General features: G+C 44.7%; 1 protein-coding gene across 1 annotated transcript in view; it reads right to left on the bottom strand.

The window, feature by feature from the left end:
* Positions 1-19,026, bottom strand: part of QSOX1 (quiescin sulfhydryl oxidase 1) — a 93,010-nt gene that overhangs the window by 16,652 nt on the left and 57,332 nt on the right. Inside the window, exons 3-7 of the mRNA XM_077453095.1 lie at positions 18,703-18,751; positions 12,466-12,562; positions 7,075-7,165; positions 1,866-2,011; positions 1,090-1,218 (exon numbers count right to left, since the gene is read on the bottom strand). Of these exons, the coding sequence (XP_077309221.1) occupies positions 1,090-1,218; positions 1,866-2,011; positions 7,075-7,165; positions 12,466-12,562; positions 18,703-18,751 (512 nt within the window). The remainder of the gene's footprint in view (positions 1-1,089; positions 1,219-1,865; positions 2,012-7,074; positions 7,166-12,465; positions 12,563-18,702; positions 18,752-19,026) is intronic.

The following is a 19,026-nucleotide window of genomic DNA, read 5'->3' as shown; positions in this document are numbered from 1 at the left end:
TAGGCAGAGTAGGCACCAGCCTATGGGCCTCAAGCCATTTAAGAGCCCCGGACAACAGATCAATAATATTAATTTGACCTTGAAAGATAATTACAATGAAGTTTTCTTAAATTGTTTACAAAAGCAGTGGCAGCTGGTGTATTTTTTTTTGGGGGGGAAGGCTGTTAGTCATCATTAGGTCTGGCACTTACCCAATGTAGGAAGCGAGCGGGCAGTGGGTGGGTAGTGGACTCCTACAGGCGGCGGTCAGGTTTCGGGCTCCTACGGGTGACAGGCAGCGCCTCCTGTGTCCTCTCCTCTTCTTCTGCATCATGGCGGCTTCCGCCATGCATCTCCTCCCTCCTCCTCCTAGGCATCCAATAGGATCGCCTTTTCTTGCAGCCAATTGGGTGACGGGTCTCGAGATCTGCTTCCTGGTTGGCCAGGAGGAGGATCAGTGTGGCAATTGTCACACAAGCGGGTGAGCTCTGAGCACCCCGAGCCCAACCTTTTTTGAAGCCTATTATAGTCTTTGGCTCTAATCACGTGCTTAATAATAAACGCCCCCCTCCATTGGAATCCATGGTCCGGCGCCCTGTATGTAGATAAGGGGGCTGGATGCATGGATAGGGAGGGGGTAGCGCCCATGTGTCCCTAATGGACGGGCCGTCACTGTACAAAAGATTTTTTTTAAAACCTCAAAGAAATGAAAACTTTACATTAAAGACTATCAAATACTGTATTAATGTAATGTACCCAATAAAAACTTTAAGTACATAAACCATAGACATCAGGTTCACATTACAGTTTGTCTCTCAAACACTCATCTTCTTTCAGCTGTCAATTTGTAAAAAATGTGGGTGAAACTGGCACTGCCTTTTACATTCAGCCACAGGAATCTGCTTGATTCTTACTGCACCCCATATTTTTGTTGCATGACCAAGGCCTAACATCTCAATTCAGAAGACTGAGGACCTCTTGTGGCAGAAAGCAAATATTGCAGGGATGGCACCAGAAAGAAGGCAAATATTACAACCAGAGCTGCTTTTCGAATGTCTTTATATCTCAAATTGAGATTAAAAAAAAAAGTGTTGGTCTTTAACCAAGTACCTATTTGCAGGTCTCAATGTCACATTCTTCTCCTCAACCCCTTTCCATCCAATAAGATTAAGATTTAGTTTCTTCACCCCTGGAAGAGAACGAATGAATCTGGTGTATGCCTCTCGAGACACCTCTTCCCTAGGAAAAACAAAGCAAAACAGCAGATTTTTACATTGTTTATTTTATTAATCACTATACATGTATACCAGGAAAAATATTTCTGATGTATTGCATATATTTTTATCAATTTATAAACAGTCATTTTTCACATGCATATATTAGGGCTAAGCTATAAAGGACATTTTAATAAATCAGTGAGAAGAAACAGATCTGCTTTTGACAACAGCAATATGTTCATCATGTGGTTAATTCTGAGCTATTAAGGCAAAAAAAAAAAAAACTACTACCAGAAAGCGCTAGTATGACTGCAATATTAAGTATAACCACTAGAGGGGGGAATTGGCAAAAGAATTGCAAAATGACAACAAGCTACATATTGAGCAATCCACTTTGCACTGAAAGTGCACTTGGAAGTGCAGTCGTTCTAAATCTAAGGGGTAGATCTGAAATGAGGGGAAGCGCTGCTGATTTTATCATCCAATCAATTGCAAGTTAAAATGCTGTTTTTCTTGCATGTCCCCCTCGGATCTACAGCGACTTTACTTACAAGTGCACTTGCAATGCACTTGGAAGTATAGTCGCTGTATTATTTCCCCTATAGTCAAATTGTATTTTATAAATGTCCTCCAGTGACATAAGAAGTACTGGAATAGGAACATACTTACACCCCGATTGTACTGATTGATCCATCTCTACTCAGCAAGAATCCAGATGGAAATGACGACACATTGAATTTTGTGACCAGATCCTCCTGTATATTGAGTACCCTCCGGACTGAGACACCATCATACTGCACCATATCCAGAGCAACCTGAGAAAGGGAATATCACAGTGCTTATACACCATGGGCTTCTCTGGCAGACAAAGCATCACTATGCAAAAGTCAATTATTGGGAAGTATATTAAACATTAATGTGTTACTAAACCCACAACAGTAAAATCAGTCTGTATATACAGTAAAGCATGCTTGTTAAACTCCTCTGCATCTGCATTCTCCTCTTATAATCCTCTGCATTGTGTAAAGAGGCTGTTTGATCCTGTCTTCTCTGATCCTCCCCTTCTTCCACAGCCCCAATCCATCTACTGCTAGAACAGAGCCTTGGGGGCAAGCTGCACATACACAGAGGGTCAGGGGTTCTGCAGCCTTATAGGACAATCAGGGGAGAATGAAAACTCCTCCTACAAGTTTTAACCAGACACTGATAGAAGTAACAAGACTGCAAAATACTGCTGATGAGAAAAGGTATTTAGCAGTTTATATTTACTAAAATAATTGCATTCCCATGTTCTGTAACTTCCAACATTTCCATGTTCTGTGACTTCCAACATTTCCATGTTCTGTGTACTGTGGGAGACCAGATATCGTGAATGCAAGGTTTAGTAATACTTTAAACTGGATTTTCCAAGCTGTTGAAGAAATGCTCATAGGCAAAAAGCAATACAAGTATGAACCCATTGCTTCTGATAACACTGCTATTGAAATTTTTTTTTTATCTGCCTTGCCCCTTTAGATATCGGCTCATTAAGGCATCCAGTTTCAAAATACTATATTCTGTATATTAGCTGCTTTAGAGCTAAAGGATAAGCAAACATTGTCCAAGTAAAAGGGTCACAAGGGTATATTCTTGGTTAAATTTTGGTGTGTTTTATGTATTTCTTCCTGATATGTGCAGTAATCCAGAGTGAAATGTTGTCTCTGTGCAGGAGCTTCCTGCAAGCCTGGTCACTGCTGCTCTCTCCTTGTACAGGGTGATTGTTCTTCTATCTGTCCTTCTGTAGTTTTTTGTAGCCAAGCCTATAGTGGGTGGACCTGCTGGGTACCTCACACAACTCTGTTCTCTGCATAAGCTATATGCAGCAAGCAGGGGCGGACTGACAACTCATGGGGCCCCCGGGCAATAGGAGATTATGGGGCCCCCAGGCAATCAGAGATTATGGGGCCACATAGTATACACAAACACACACACAGTATAATATCACACACACAGTACACACAGACATGTTTCTATTGGCTGAGAAGGTACTGGAGAGGTGGGGCAACTATAATCTTGGGTTTTACTGAGGCTGGCAACCCTGATGGGGCCCCCTAGTGGCATGGGGCCCTCGGGCAGTGCCCGAGTAGCCCAATGGTCAGTCCGCCCCTGGCAGCAAGATAATGAAGTTATCATTACTTTTTACAATACAAAAATGTATATAAGAGAAGGCCCTCCCAAACAATTCAATGATATGCGTCCAACGCCTCTAATATACCAAAGTGCAGCTTACCCTTTAATTGTGAGTTGTGGAATTGTGACACAGTAGAAAAAGTAGGTGCTACGCCTTCAAATAAATGTGTAACACTTTTTTTTTACCAACAAATACTAATCCATACGCAGGTGCAAAAAAACTTTCCTAAAACACAAATATATACAGCCAGGTCCATATATATTTGGACACAGGCACTATTTTTATACTTTCAGCTTTAATTCAAGGGGTTGAACATAAATATCAAGTACAAATTTTAGGAACTGCAACCATTTTTATACACAGTACCCCCATTTTCAGGGGCTCAAATTTAATTGGACAAATTAATATAATCATAAATAAAATGTTCACTTTTAATATTTTGTTGAGAATCATTTACTGCAACAACTGCCTGAAGTTGGGAACCCATGGACATTTCTGATGCTTTGCCAGGCTCTAACTGCAGCGGTCTTCAGTAAGCAAGTGAAATTCATGCTCAGTTGGGTTGAGATTAGAGAATGACTCGGCCATTGCAGAATATTCCACTTCTTTTCCTTTAAAAGCTCCTAAGATGCTTTTGCAGTATGTTTTCAATCAATGTCCAGCTTTACTGTGAAGCGCCATCCATTCAACTTTGCTGAATCTGGGCTGACATTATATCTATAAATACTGCAGAATTCATCCAGATGCTTCTGTCTTCTGTCAAATCATCAATAAACACCAATGATTCAGTGCCACTGGAAGCCATGCATGCCCATGCCATCACACTGCCTTAACCATGCTTTACAGATGATGTTGTGTGTTTTGGATCATGAGCTGTTCCAAGCCTTCTCCACACTTTTTTCTTCAAGTCATGCTGGTACAGATTAATGCTTTTCCAGAACTGGTCTATCTTTTTTAGATTTTTTTTGGCAAAGTCTAATCTGGCTTTTCTATTATTCAGGCTTATGAATGGTTTGCACCTTGTGATGAACCCTCTGTATTTGCTCTCGTGAAGTCTTCTCTTGATTGTAGACTTTGACAATGATACGCCCACCTCCTGGAGAGTGTACTTCACTTGTCTGTATGTTGTGAATGGGTTTTTCTTTACCGTAGAGAGGATCCTGCAATCATCCACCACTGTTGTCTTCCGTGGACATCCAGGCCTTTGAATGCATAATGTAGGTTCACAGAAATAGATTTAAAATGCAAATACCACACTTTTGCCACATGCACACGATCGGACATTCCTACAACAAAATCCATGGGATTTTTTCAGATGGATGTTGGCTCGAATTTGTCTTGCATACACACGGTCACACAATGTTGTCGGAAATTCAGAATGTCAAGAACGTGGTGACGTACGATGAGCCACGAAAATTGAAGTTCAATAGCCAGTGTGGCTCTTCTGCTTGATTCCAAGCATGCGTAGACCTTTGTGCTTCCGAATTGTGTACATACAATCGGAATTTCCAACAACGGATTTTGTTGTCCGAAAATTTGAGATGCAGATCTCAAATTTTGTGTCGGGAATTCCAATGGAAAATGTCCGATGGAGCCTACACATGGTCAGAATTTCCGACAAAAAGATCCCATTGAACATTTTCCACCGGATATCCGACTGTGTGTACGTGGCATTAGAATTAACTCCAGACCTTTTACCTATCGTAATTGATGAAGAAATAACAAAGGAGTAGCCCACACACCGGGCCATGAAACAGCTTTTGATTCAATTGTCCAATTACTTTTGGTCCCTTGAAAAAGCAGGGGTGGCTATTCTTAAGAGCTGTAATTCCTAAAACCTTCATCCAATTTGAATGTACATACCCTCAAATTAAACCTGAGGTTGTGCACTTAGCTTAGCTTGAATATGTTTTGGTAACTACCTGAAAAAATCTAAAATTGTGCCTGTGTCCAAATATATATGGACCTAACTGTAAATGTTACATAAAAAACAACTCCATCGAAAATATAAATAATGTCCGTCTCTAGATATTCAGCATTCCAACACTGTGTTTAGGAATAGTGGACTGACATTTATTCCTTCATTCAAAAGGATATCAAGCCCTTCTATATATCCACCAAGGGAGGAGGAGACAAAAGGGGTTCATGGACTTAACCTCCAATTTCACCATGGGCTCCAGCAATTAGTCTCTTTCATGTTCAACAAATCATGAAAGCCAGAAAAGGATAATCTCATAGTGCAGTACGATTTATTCAGTAAAATGCATCAAAGAATAAAAGATGTAAACTCACATTTGATTGTGCCCAAAGGCACCAACACAAACAGCCCCACAGCTCAGAGATAGCCTCTCACCGGCACTCTCTCACACAGAGTTGGTGTGTGTTCCACAGACCAGAACTCATTATTAGGAAGTGATGTCACTGCCTCCTGGATATGACAACAGCGGTCCCGCCTCAATGAGTTTCGCACTCATGCATCTTCAGGAAGCACCGACTTCCTCCTTGAAGACTGCTGAGTGCAAACAACATTGAGATTGTACTTTTAAGTGGGTTGGGGTTTACAAACATGTATTGGCCTATGCAGAGAAAATTGCATATTCACTTTAATAGCATCCCAGTCAGCTGCTTGTACTATTTTCTTTGCTTCCCCGCTGCTCCATTCACCTGTAGGATGAGAAAGATAAGCTCTAGGTAAACTCTAGTTTGCAACTTATGCCACGTACACACAACCAGACTTTCCGGCAGACTAGGTCTGATGGTCTTCCTGATGGACTTTCGGCAGAGTTCCGCCGGACCTTCCGAATGAACAGACTTGCCCACACATGAATGGACTAAGTCAGTTCGAAAGTCCGTTCATTTTGAACGTGATGAGATAAGATGGGACTAAGAAAGGAAGTTCAATAGCCAGTAGCCAATAGCTTAACTTGGTCATATTTGGTCCATCAGAACTTGATTCCGTCGGACAGATTTGAAACATGATCTATTTCTAGGTCCGTCTGATTTTTTTTTATGAAAAACTATCGTATTAGCCCACACACGTTCGGATTGTCTAATGGATTGATTCTGTCGGACCTAGTCTGCCGGAAAGTCTGGTCGTGTGCACGTGGCATTAGAGCTTACATAGGGTTGACTGCTCTCCCCTTGATCGCATGTGACAGCACTGGGTGCTAGCCTGATCAGAGCCCCAGCTCTGTCATATTGTAAAATGTTACATTGTTCCCATACCTAGAAGTTCAAATATATAATCTTGTTTCCCTGGATGGATGGAGCAGCAGGTGAGCAAAGAGAAGGTAAGTACAAGCAGCTATCAGAGCCAGAATTAAAGTGAATCTATTTCTTTGCACTGCACATCCCTGTCCTTCTCCCCCAAAGTGTGATTTCAGACATTCTGCTCAATACAGTCTATTAAAACTTCCACTTGCAGAGTGTTCAGCAGGAGTCAGACATGGCCACCAATCACTAAAAACCAGAGCGTCAATGGGATTTAAAGGGAAAAAAATGTGGTCAGCAGTGGTGGTAGGAAATTGTTAGAAAGGAAGTTGGAGCCAACTCACTGACTTACCTGAAAGTCAGTATTTCCATAAATGCATGCTTTAACATAACGTTGAAAAAAAAACGTATAACATCAAGAGATAGATCTGTATGCAAATACTGTGAATAGGGGCAGGACAGGTTAATGATAGGCTCATCTTAATATTTAATTCTTACCTCTCTTGCCGTATACATTTCAGGAAGTTCAAATATCAAAACTAAATACGTCTCGTCATTGTTTTGGAAAAACTGCTCCACCTCAGGGGTACTGGAAGAGACAATGTGATTGGTCATATCCGTGTCATCTAATCAATTCATCATCATTTGACAATATTGAATAAAATATTTAGCAAAGATGTATACCCAATAACTGATATCTCATATAAGGCTTAACATGTTACTGTAATTTGAAAAGCAGTTTTATTATTTAAAGTGGTTGTAAAGCTTAAGGCCCCTTTCACACTGGGGCGCTTTTCAGGCATTTTAGTGCTAAAAATATCACCTGTAAATCACCTGAAAGGCGCCTCTCAAGCCACCCCAGTGTGAAAGCCCGAGTGCTTTCACACTGGGGAGGTGCACTTGCAGGACGGAAAAAAAAGTCCTGCAAGCAGCATCTTTGGGACGGTGCCCCAGCTGGACTTAAAACATTGAAATGAATGGGCAGCGCCTGCAAAGCGCTTCAGCAGTGCCACAAAATGGACGCTATTAACCCTTTGCTTGACCGATAGCGGGGTTAAAAGCACCCTGCTAGTGGCCCAATAGCTCCGCTATAACAGCGGTAAAGCAACACTAAAACTAGCATCGATTTACCGCTACCGCCCACACTGCCCTATAACAGCGGTAAACTGCTAAGGGACCCATTGCCCCAATGTGAAAGGGGTCTTAAGGTTTTTGCATTAAGGTAAAAAATCTTTTGCATGCAGCTCCCTCCACAGCCCCCCTTATACTTACCGAACTCAACGCGATGTGCACAAGAGTAGTGGCTCTCCCTGCTCTGTCCCTCCCACTCCTTTCAATCCAGACTTATGATGAGGGTGCAGGGTTAAGGCTGAGCCCCAAATATATGTGCTGTGGACCCAAGAAGAGCCAGAATGGGGCTGCTCTGTGTAAAACCATTGCACAGAGCAGGTTGATATAACATGTTTATAATTTTAATTTAAAAAAACGGAAGCTTTAATATCACTTAAAGATACCTGGTACATATATATTGTACATTTACATCAGTCTCTGCCTTCAAGGTGTTAACAAAGGTCCATGGTTTGGATTAAACCAACAACTCTAGTGCTGCCAGGCAGAAGTGCTAACCAGTTAGCCAATAAGCTAGGTATATAGGTGTATACAGTATCTTTATTGCTACAGCTGTAACACTTAGTGATCCTGCCAAAAATGTCCTTCCTCAGACATGTCCTGTTATAGAATGACAACACTCTATCCCCGTCTACCAAATGATGTTACTGCATTGTCACAGTGGCTTCTGATGGAAACTTCATCTTCACAAATTACACAACTGTGTTCCAATGTTGTCACCATTAGGGATGGGCGAACGGTTCGGCCTGAGCATAAGTTTGGGCCGAACTATCGTTCGGATGTTCGCCGAACAAATGGGTTGTTTGACCTTTTGTTTGCCCCCCCCCCCCGAACCAACCACAATGCATTGCGGCGCTGAACAGTGCATTGTAAGCCCTGATTGGCTGAAGCAGTGAAAGCTTCAGCCAATCACTGTCATCATGACTTTATCCAATCATGGTGCATTCCCGCCCCACAGTATAAAAGTATTCTTTCAATGGCAGTCATTTTCAGTATCATTTTGGCGTGGAGAGAGATAGAACAGGGCTCTGTTCAGTGCTATTAGTTAGTTAGTGTGCTATACTTTGCTATTTTGCTTCAATTGTCAGTGTAGAATATTAGTTTAGTGTCAGTCTAGGGATAGTATGAGTGTAGTGAGGAGGACCATCATTCAGCTTTGCATAGTGTGCAGCTAGAGTAGAGACAGCTCAGATAGTTTAACTGTAGCGTAGTGTGACCATGTCATTCATACATACATTAGAGTGGAGTAGGGACAGCTCATATAGTTTCAGTGTAGTGTAGTCAGACCGTGTCAGTAATCTTTACATTAGTGTATAGCTAGAGTAGGGACAGTTCAGATAGTGTCAGTGTAGTGACGGTTGAACACCGTCTATTTGATTGCGTTACTGCCCGTTTAACGCCATTTACTTCTGTGTGCGTTAATGCCAGTTTAATGCCATATAGTTCTGTGTGCATTACTGTCAGTTTAACGCCATATATTTCTGTGTGTGTTACTGCCAGTTTAATACCATATCATTTTGTGTGCATTACTGCCAGTTTAACACCATATAGTTAGGTGTGTCTCTATACATTTGGCGCATTATAATGCAGTATATTATAGTGTATCTGTGGAGTGTGTCTGTGTAGTGTGAGTACTAAAAATTAAAGTGCATCAAACACCTCTTTACAGTGCATCTACGTACGGATTTCAACTTCTTCTTTACATTTGCTTATAAGCACCGCCCCCTCCCTCCCAATAATGTCTGGGAGGGCAACAAGGAGAGGCAGATGTTCCCTTGGCACTGTGAGGGGGGCCAGCAACAAATGTGTCCACAGGCAAAGGTGAACATGGTGGTCAGTCCTCAGGCAGGGCATCACTTCCTCTGTTTAGTGAATTTGCCCATGCTATCCAGCCACAGCATGCAGAGGAGGTGGTGGATTGGCTTGCTAAACCTTCCTCATCCTCCTCCTCCTCTGTCACGCAAGCAGAGACAAGTATGCAGTCCCCTGCAGTTGCCAGAGTGGATAAACCTGCATCCTTATCCACATATCTTCCTGTCATAGCCCCAACACCAGCCATTGAGCAGTGAGCTGATTTATTTGACCACAGCATCAGCCACTTTCTCCTTGATGATGCCCAGCCATTACTGGATTCAGATGTTGAGGATGACAGGAACATAAGCCTACAGAGAGGGAGGAACACTAGTAGACAACTTGTCTCCAGTGGTATTGCCAAGTTGTCTCTAGTGGTAATGATGAAGGTGAAGGAGTTGGAGATGATGATGCAGATGAGGTCACTGATGTAACTTGAGTTCCAAAAAGAGCAGAGGAGGAAACAGAAGATGAGGCAGCACAACCCCAAGGAGGCTGACATCAAGAAAGAGTAGAGAGCAGCCACCCTATTCCATCACATTCTGCAGCTGTTATCTCCCAGGCCCACTCCCCAAAGCTCAGCTGTCTTGGCCTTTTTCAGCAGATTGCACTGTTGCTATCTGCAAACTGTCTCTCAGGCACATCAAACATGGCAAAAACACCAATCATTTGGGTACCACATGCTTAACAAGGCATTTAACGTCCAACCACTCAGCCTGTTGGCAAGAGCACCTAAAAGCCACACAAAAGGGGCACAAATCTGTCCTTCCTCATCCTCATCCTCCTCCTTACCCACTTCAGGCTGCCCCTGCTATACCGAGTCATTACCTATCAGCAGCCTCCACTGACAGGAATGATGGTATAGCACAGGGTGTCCCAGTTCCTAGCAGCACATCTGCCAGCAGCACTCCACCAGCTGTAGACTGTAGCAGGCAAATTTCTCGGCCCCATCTGTTGCAGTGGAAAAACAAATACAGTCCCCTGCCACCCACATGCCTAGCATCTAAATGAAAGCTTGTCAAAGCTGTTGGCTCTCCAAATACTGCCTTTCAGCCTGGTGGATTCTGCCCCCTTCTGTAAATTCGCACAATGTGGAAGGGAATGTTCTGGCAAGGCAGTCAGCCGTAAAATCCACCTTACTGCTGACATGTGGTCCAGCAAGCATGGGCAGGGATGATATATTTTGTTCACAGCACACTGGGTAACGCTGCTTGCAACTCGAAAGGATGCAGGACAGGGCTCGGTGCTGCAGCTTGTTGTGCCCCCACATCTCCATACAGCTGGTGGTGATGATGCCAGACCTGTGAGCTCTACCCTCTCCTCCTCCACCACCATGCCCTCCTCTGCAGAATTGTCCTATGAACATCAGGTACCCCCTAAGCGTTCAAAGGGCTATTCCATGAGTCAGTCTAAAAGGTGCCATGCAGTGTTTCAACTGGTGTGTTTAGGGGTCAGTAACCACACCAGAGCAGAGATTCTTGCAACTCTGCAGGGACAGGCCCAGAGGTGGTTCACACCATGCCAGCTGGAGCCAGGAATGGTGGTGTGCGATAATGGCTCAAACCTCTTGTTCACCCTTAGACAGGCAAAGTTGACATGCCTGGCACATGTCCTCAAATTGGTGGTGCAGTGTTTCCTAAATACATACCCAGGGTTGCAAGAAGTGCTAAAGCTGGCCACTGTAGAAATTTCAGGCAGTCATACATAGCCAGTGGTCGGTTGACTGAAATTCAGCAGGAATTCCACCTGCCCATAACCCTCCTTATTTGTGACATGCCACCAGGTGGAACTCGACTTTTGCAATGCTGCAGCGGCTATACATGCAGCAGAGGGCCGTCAATGAGTACCTCTGCGAGTATGGCATGACAACAGGCTCAGGCCGCCTCTGCTTTTTTTCCTCACGCCAATGGCTGATCATTAAGGATGCGTGCACTGTATTGTCACCATTTGAGGAGGCCACAAGGATGGTGAGCCATGAAAGTACATGTATCAGTGACACAATCCCTGTTGAGTTCCTGCTGGAGCAGACTCTGCATGGCATTATGGACAGGGCACTGGAGGCAGAGCAGCAGGAAGAAGAGGACTTCCTTTCCTCTCCCAGGCCCACTTTATCCAGACACCGTCATTCCTATGTCACAGAACACACAGGAGGAGAGAGGGGAGGAGGATGAGGATTCTGGTACTTTCATAGGCTTCAAAGAAGAGGAAGACATGCGTCAATCTGTAAGCGATGGCTTTCCAACCCCAGGACTCTTGGGAGTAGTACATGGCTGGGAGGAGGAAGTTCCAGATGCTGTCATCCTGAGTGACCACAAGGAGTCTGCTTCTCAAGCCTCAGCAAATTTGAGGCACATAAGCAACCTCATGCTTCAAAGCCTGCAAAAGGACCCAAGAATACGTGGCATGAAGGAAAAGGAGGATGACTGTTTGGCAACCCTCCTTGACCACCGTTATAAGGGGAAGGTCTCAGACCTGATCCCGTCCCCATAGAGAGTGCAGAAGATAAAATCTCTTGAGGACACATTAAAAAGGATTTTATTGAACGTTTTTATTGAAATGGGTGTGGAGTCTACTCCTTCTCTACCATGTGGTGTCTTAGAACCCCCTACAGCATTTAGCCATGGTGCCATGCTGATATGTAATTGTATTAGCTACACCTTCCTTATCAATTATAGGTTGTTTGTTATTTATTTTTTAACTGTATTTAGCAATGAAGTTTTTCACAACCTTTTTTTTATTGATACATGTCCCCCAGGGCAGGACCCGGACCCCTATAACCATTGTATGCCCAATTACTTAGATATAAGGCTTCAAAATGGGCACTTTTGTACTTTCAGAAGGAATTCAGCAATGGCTGTACCCATTTCTCTAATGACAGGTTTATGTTATGTTCCCATTCCATGGGCATACCTGATTGGTTCTAGTGGTGGACATGCAGGGGGTGGAGAATCCTTACTTGCTTCCAATTTGTCAATGATGAATTTTTTTATTGATCCTGGATCCCGAGCTGCAGAAATATGGTGCAAACAGTAAAATAGAAGTCTAAGTAACAGCTGCATTTTCTTGCCCCCAGCCCTACAAAATACTAATAGGCAGTATTAAAAAAAAGACATAAAATATTTAAAATAGTTATGTGTTTTATAATTACTAGTACAAATATTTTCTACCATTTTACAAGGAATATAAATCATTTTGCTGAGTTTTAGAAAATAGCTGGGATTTAGTTCCAGTGCCAAGTGTTTATTAAAAGTCTGAACTGGCTTCTTACCAAATCTGTATTCATTTGTCACTTTTAATTTAAGTAATTCTTATTAAATGGTTTTATAGAAGCAACTCCACTTGTTCACATCTAAGTGATTTCCAGCGGCACAACACAGTCAGCTATGGGTTTCATAGAAGTCAATCATGCCCATTCCTATCGGTCTCTGCATGGTAGCATGTTACTGAAAATATGGACAGCAAGAAGTTAACTGTGTCAACATGTGCTTTTAGTGTCTAAAGCCTAGTAATATGGGCCGAATATCGGGCGGCATTGGCCGGTTCAATAGAAACATTTGGCCCGTGTGTACTGCAGCCGATCTGACAGAAGTTTGGCCGGCTTCTATGAAAGGGGCATGACCAAAAAAAGTCAGCCGATCCATCTCCCGATCAGCCCTCTCAGCCTGATTTTGGCCCAAATTTGCCTTGCATACACATGGGTCGCACAAAGTTGTCGGAAAATCCAATCTTTCAGAACGAGGTGATGTAAACCACTTACATCAGGACTATAAATGGGCCAGTAGCCAATAGAATGTCCTTAGTAAATGAGAACCTTTCAGACATTAGTGGTGAAAAAAAAAAGCGAATGGTCAGTTAATCGAATGATCGGCTCTTTACAGATATGCCTCTAGGTCAGGGGTCTCAAAGTGGTTGCCCTCCAGCTGTTGAGACACTACAAGTCCCATGGGGCATTGCAAGGCTGATGGTTACAAGCGTGACACCCACAGGCAGAGGCAAGATGGGACTTGTAGTTTTGCAACAGCTGCAGGGCCGCCAGTTTGAGACCCCTGCTCTAGGTCATGTTAATGTCATAGATATATGGTGGCATGTTCAACAAACAGTGCAAGGTAATAAACACCAGGGTGCAAAATCTGGTAACTCTTTGCAAAAAATTACAATTCCCATTTTTGAAGTAAGGCCAGTACAGTGGATTTTGACTGATTGTTACTATAGGTACTGAACAATGCACTTGTACTGACAATTCACAGGGTGAGTTTCAAGAAATTGCAAACATTTTAAGCCACTGTGCAGATCAATGTAGATTACTAAGCACAGTACATGTATTTACATTGTTGGGATGTACACTGCCTTGATTCATTATGTAGTCCAAAGTTGACTGTAATTGCTACAGAATAGCTTGCGTGTGTGGCAAGTATTCATGTTATATTTCCTGTACTGGTTTACAGAATAAGGCCAGGGATTTTATATTTGCTAAACACACTGAATATGACCGAACAAGGATCAATAACACCAGAGAGTGTTGATCCAGGGAAATCTGATTGCCCTAGGGCAGGGGGTCTCCAAACCAAGCAAATGGCCCATTTAACTGCCCTTCAGACTTTAGGGGGGTCAGATGTTGGCCAGAGGGAGTAAAAAATGCCTCAGTGTCAGTGGGAGTAAACAATGCTTGGTAGTCAGTGGGAATAAAAAAATGACTTAGCGCCTATGGACATTAGGGGAGGAATAGTGGTATTATGGAAGGAATAGCACCCCATCATTGGTGTCAGTGGAAGGAATAATGCTTCATCATTGGTGTCAGTGGAAGGAATAATGCCTCATCATTGGTGTCAGTGGAAGGAATAATGCTTCATCATTGGTGTCAGTGGAAGGAATAATGCCTCATCATTGGTGTCAGTGGAAAGAAGAATGCTTCATCGTTGGTGTCTGTGGAAGTAATAATGCTTCATCATTGGTGTCAGTGGAAGGAATAATGCCTCATCATTGGTGTCAGTGGAAGGAATAATGCTTCATCATTGGTGTCAGTGGAAGGAATAATGCCTCATCATTGGTGTCAGTGGAAGGAATAATGCTTCATCATTGGTGTCAGTGGAAGGAATAATGCTTCATCGTTGGTGTCTGTGGAAGTAATAATGCCTCATCACTGGTGTCAGTGATGCCCCATACACACTATCAGTTTTTCTGCTGATTTTTTCCTTCAGATTTACCAAAACCATGTAGTGCAAGGCCCTGTCTGATTGCATACAAATTGAAACTCCTAAGGTTTGACCTCATATTATATGGTTTTGGTAAATCTGAAGGAAAAACTCAGCAGATAGTGTGTATGGGGCTTTAGAGGAAAAGTGCCTAACAAATGGTGCCTGTGGGAGAACTAGTGCCTCATCATTGGTATCAGTGGGAGGAATAGTGTTCCATTATATATATCTGTGATAAAATTTGTCCCCCATTGTTAAGCCCCATACACACTATCAGATTTTCTGCTCATTTTTTCCTTCAGATTTACCAAAACCATATAATATGAGGTCAAACCTTAGGAGTTTCAATGTGTATGCAATCAGGCAGGCCCTTGCACTACATGGTTTTGGTAAATCTGAAGGAAAAAATCAGCGGTGTGAAATCTGATAGTGTGTATGGGGCTTAAGTTTTATTGGAAGGAATAGTGGCAGATTGTGAGTGGAAGGAAAAGTACCCCATCCAGTGGCAAAAAAAAAATCGGCGTGGGGGTCCCCCCTAAGTCCACAACAGACCCTCGTCCGAGCACGCTACCCGGCCGGCCAGGAAAGGGGGCGAGCGAGCGCCCCCCCTCCTGAGCCATACCAGGCCGCGTGCCCTCAACATGGGGGGTGCCTTGGGGAAGGGGGGGCCGCGCGGCCCCCCCACCCCAAAGCACCTTGTCCCCATGTTGATGAGGACAAGGGCCTCTTCCCGACAACCCTGGCCGTTGGTTGTCGGGGTCTGCGGGCGGGGGGCTTATCGGAATCCGGGAGCCCCCTTTAATAAGGGGGCCCCCGGATACCCGCCCCCCACCCTATGTGAATGAGTATGGGGTACAATGTACCCCTACCCCTTCACCTGTGAAAAAAAGTACAAAAAAAAACACAACACAGGGTTAAAATATTTTATTGCACAGCTCCGGGGGTCTTCCGTCTTCGGGGGTCTTCTCGCCGGACTCCTCCGCTATCTTCTTGTAGCTCTTTTGCTAGCGGAGGAGTCCGGCTTTCTTCCTCCCCGCCGCCGGCCTCTTCTCCCGACTTCGGGGGTCTTGTCCCCCTCTTCGGTTCTTCTGCCGGGCCACCGCGCCTTCTTATAGCTCTTTTACAGGCGGTGGCCCGGTCTTCTGTCGCCGCTGTCGCCGCCGCCTTCCGTTCTTCTTCTTCTTCTTCTTCTTCTCCAGGAGATGTTGCCTCGACGATCTCTCCGGCCGGAATGCCAGAGCCGCGCTGCGCGGCCACTTATATAGTGACAATGGGGCGGTGTCACATGGTATATGTCACATGGGTTGGTCACATGGGTTGATGTCACATGGGGACTATGACATCGTAAGGGGGCGGGGTCACCATGTGACACCAACCCATGTGACATATACCATGTGACACCGCCCCATTGTCACTATATAAGTGGCCGCGCAGCGCGGCTCTGGCATTCCGGCCGGAGAGATCGTCGAGGCAACATCTCCTGGAGAAGAAGAAGAAGAAGAAGAACGGAAGGCGGCGGCGACAGCGGCGACAGAAGACCGGGCCACCGCCTGTAAAAGAGCTATAAGAAGGCGCGGTGGCCCGGCAGAAGAACCGAAGAGGGGGACAAGACCCCCGAAGTCGGGAGAAGAGGCCGGCGGTGGGGAGGAAGAAAGCCGGACTCCTCCGCTAGCAAAAGAGCTACAAGAAGATAGCGGAGGAGTCCGGCGAGAAGACCCCCGAAGACGGAAGACCCCCGGAGCTGTGCAATAAAATATTTTAACCCTGTGTTGTGTTTTTTTTTGTACTTTTTTTCACAGGTGAATGGGTAGGGGTACATTGTACCCCATACTCATTCACATAGGGTGGGGGGCCGGTATCCGGGGGCCCCCTTATTAAAGGGGGCTCCCAGATTCCGATAAGCTCCCCCGCCCGCAGACCCCGACAACCAACGGCCAGGGTTGTCGGGAAGAGGCCCTTGTCCTCATCAACATGGGGACAAGGTGCTTTGGGGTGGGGGGGCCGCGCGGCCCCCCCTTTCCTGGCCGGCCGGGTAGCGTGCTCGGACAAGGGTCTGTTGTGGACTTGGGGGGCACCCCCACGCCGATTTTTTTTGGCGTTGGGGTTCCCCTTTAAGTCCATTCCAGGCGGCGGGGCCAGCGACGTCTCCTTCGCGGGCCCCGCCTACCTGGAGATGCGCTCGAAATGAGCGGACTTTTTTCCGCGTGTGTGGGCGAGTCCGTTCATTTCAAAAGTAGAGCGGATTGTATGGCGGACTTAGTCCGCCGTATTAGTCTGCTCAAAAAGTGCCGTGTGTGGGCAAGTCCGTTCATTCAAAAGTTTGTACGGACTGTCTGTCGGATTGTCTGACGAACTTAGTTGGGCAGACAATCCGCCCGTGTGTACGCGACCTTAGGCTCTAATCATGTGCTTAAAGCGGTGTTCCACCCACACATTTTTTTTTTAAAGTCAGCAGCTACAAACACTGTTGCTGACTTTTAATAAGAACACTTACCTGTCCAGGGAGCCAGTGATGTCAGCCCCCAGAGGCCGATCCTTCTATCGGATCAGGGGCAGGTGCTGCCATTTTAAATAAGAGTAACTGGCAGTGGAGCCTTGTGGCTTCACTGCCCGTTTCCTACTGTGCATGTGCGAGTGTGCGCGGCGCTTTGTGAATGGCTGGCTGTCTTCGGGGATACACACAGGTCCTAGAAGACATGGGGGGGAGGGGCTCACCGAAGAAGAGGCTATGACGTCCTGCGCCGTGGACCGGATGGATCGGAAGTACAGGCTGTATTTCATAAAAAGACAAGCTAGTCAAAAAAGAGGGGTGGAGAGGTGGTTTTTCATTTAAGACGTCCTCTCCGCTTTAAAAAGAATAAAAAATTAAAATCAGTTAAGCGCCCTGCATGGATTGGGGGGGGGGGGGTGGCGCCCCTGGCCCCATTGTTGGTGTCAGTGGAAGGAATAGTGCCCCATCGTTGGTGTCAGTCAGAGAAATTATTCCCTACTGTTGGTGTCAGTAGAAGGAATGGTGCCTCGTTGTTGTCAGTGGGAGGAATAGTGTGCCATTGTTGGTGTTAGTGGAAAGAATAATGCCACATTGTTAGTGTCAGTGGGAGGAATTATTCCCCACTGTTGGTGTCAGTAGAAGGAATTGTGCCTCATTGTTGGTGTCAGTGGGAGGAATAGCACCCCACTGTTGGTGTTAGTGTAAGGAATAATGCCCCATGGTTGGTGTCAGTGGGAGGAATATTTCACCATTGTTGGTGTCGGTAGAAGGAATGGTGCCTCACTGTTGTCAGTGGGAGGAATAGTGCCGCATTGTTGGTGTTAGTGGAAGGAATAATGCCACATTGTTGGTGTCAGTTGGAGGAATTATTCCTCAATGTTGGTGTCAGTGGAAGGAATGGTGCTCCATCGTTGGTGTCAGTGGGAGAAATATTTCCCCACTGTTGGTGTCAGTAGAAAGAATGGTGCCTCGTTGTTGTTGTCAGTGGGAGGAATAGTGCCCCATTGTTGGTGTTAGTGGAAAGAATAATTCCACATTGTTGGTGTCAATGGGAGGAATTATTCCCCACTGTTGGTGTCAGTAGAAGGAACGGTGCCTCATTGTTGGTGTCAGCGGGAGGAATATTGCCTTGTATCAGTGAAAGGAATAGTTCTCCAAGGGCCGGATAAAGGCAAGCAAAGCACTGCATTGATCCCACAGACCACGGCCCTTGGGGATGAGGAAGACATTTTTCTCCTGGTGGAGCAAATTGGACCATGGGGTTTAGTCTTTTTTCAACCTGACATGTAACTATGTAACAATAATTACAGTAAGATTTTAAACAAACTTAAAAGTTACATGCTGAGATTACCAGAGAATATAAAGAGCATCTTAAATTGAGGACAAGCCAATGTTTTCCCTCATCCGCTAAATAAAATAAAGAATCAGTGATAAAAATGCTGAGAGAAGAAACTGCTGACATACATTGACTTCGGACAGCCTCGGACTTCTCTTTTGTATTTGAATGGAAGAACTGGAGAGAGAAAAACAAAATACATTATGAAGGAAAAACAGAAATGTATATATTAAACATTATAAATGTATATAAGAAGCTGAAGTAAAATCTACTTCCTGGTGTGTCAGATACCTAGTTAGACACGACTCCGCCCCCCACCGGATGCATTACTGTGTCCTGTAGTGACCTAGGGGTCCATGGGAGGAATTTTTGCAACAAAATGCTTTACATTGGTAAATATAATTTGTTAGCAATTGATGTAGGTTTCAAGACTTGGTATGTAAATGATCTGA

This window comes from Lithobates pipiens, unplaced genomic scaffold, assembly GCF_037356315.1.
Source record: "Lithobates pipiens isolate NorthernLeopardFrog02 unplaced genomic scaffold, aLitPip1_a1.2 Scaffold_23, whole genome shotgun sequence".
Lineage (NCBI taxonomy): Eukaryota > Metazoa > Chordata > Amphibia > Anura > Ranidae > Lithobates > Lithobates pipiens.
This window is presented reverse-complemented; position numbering and strand designations above follow the sequence as displayed.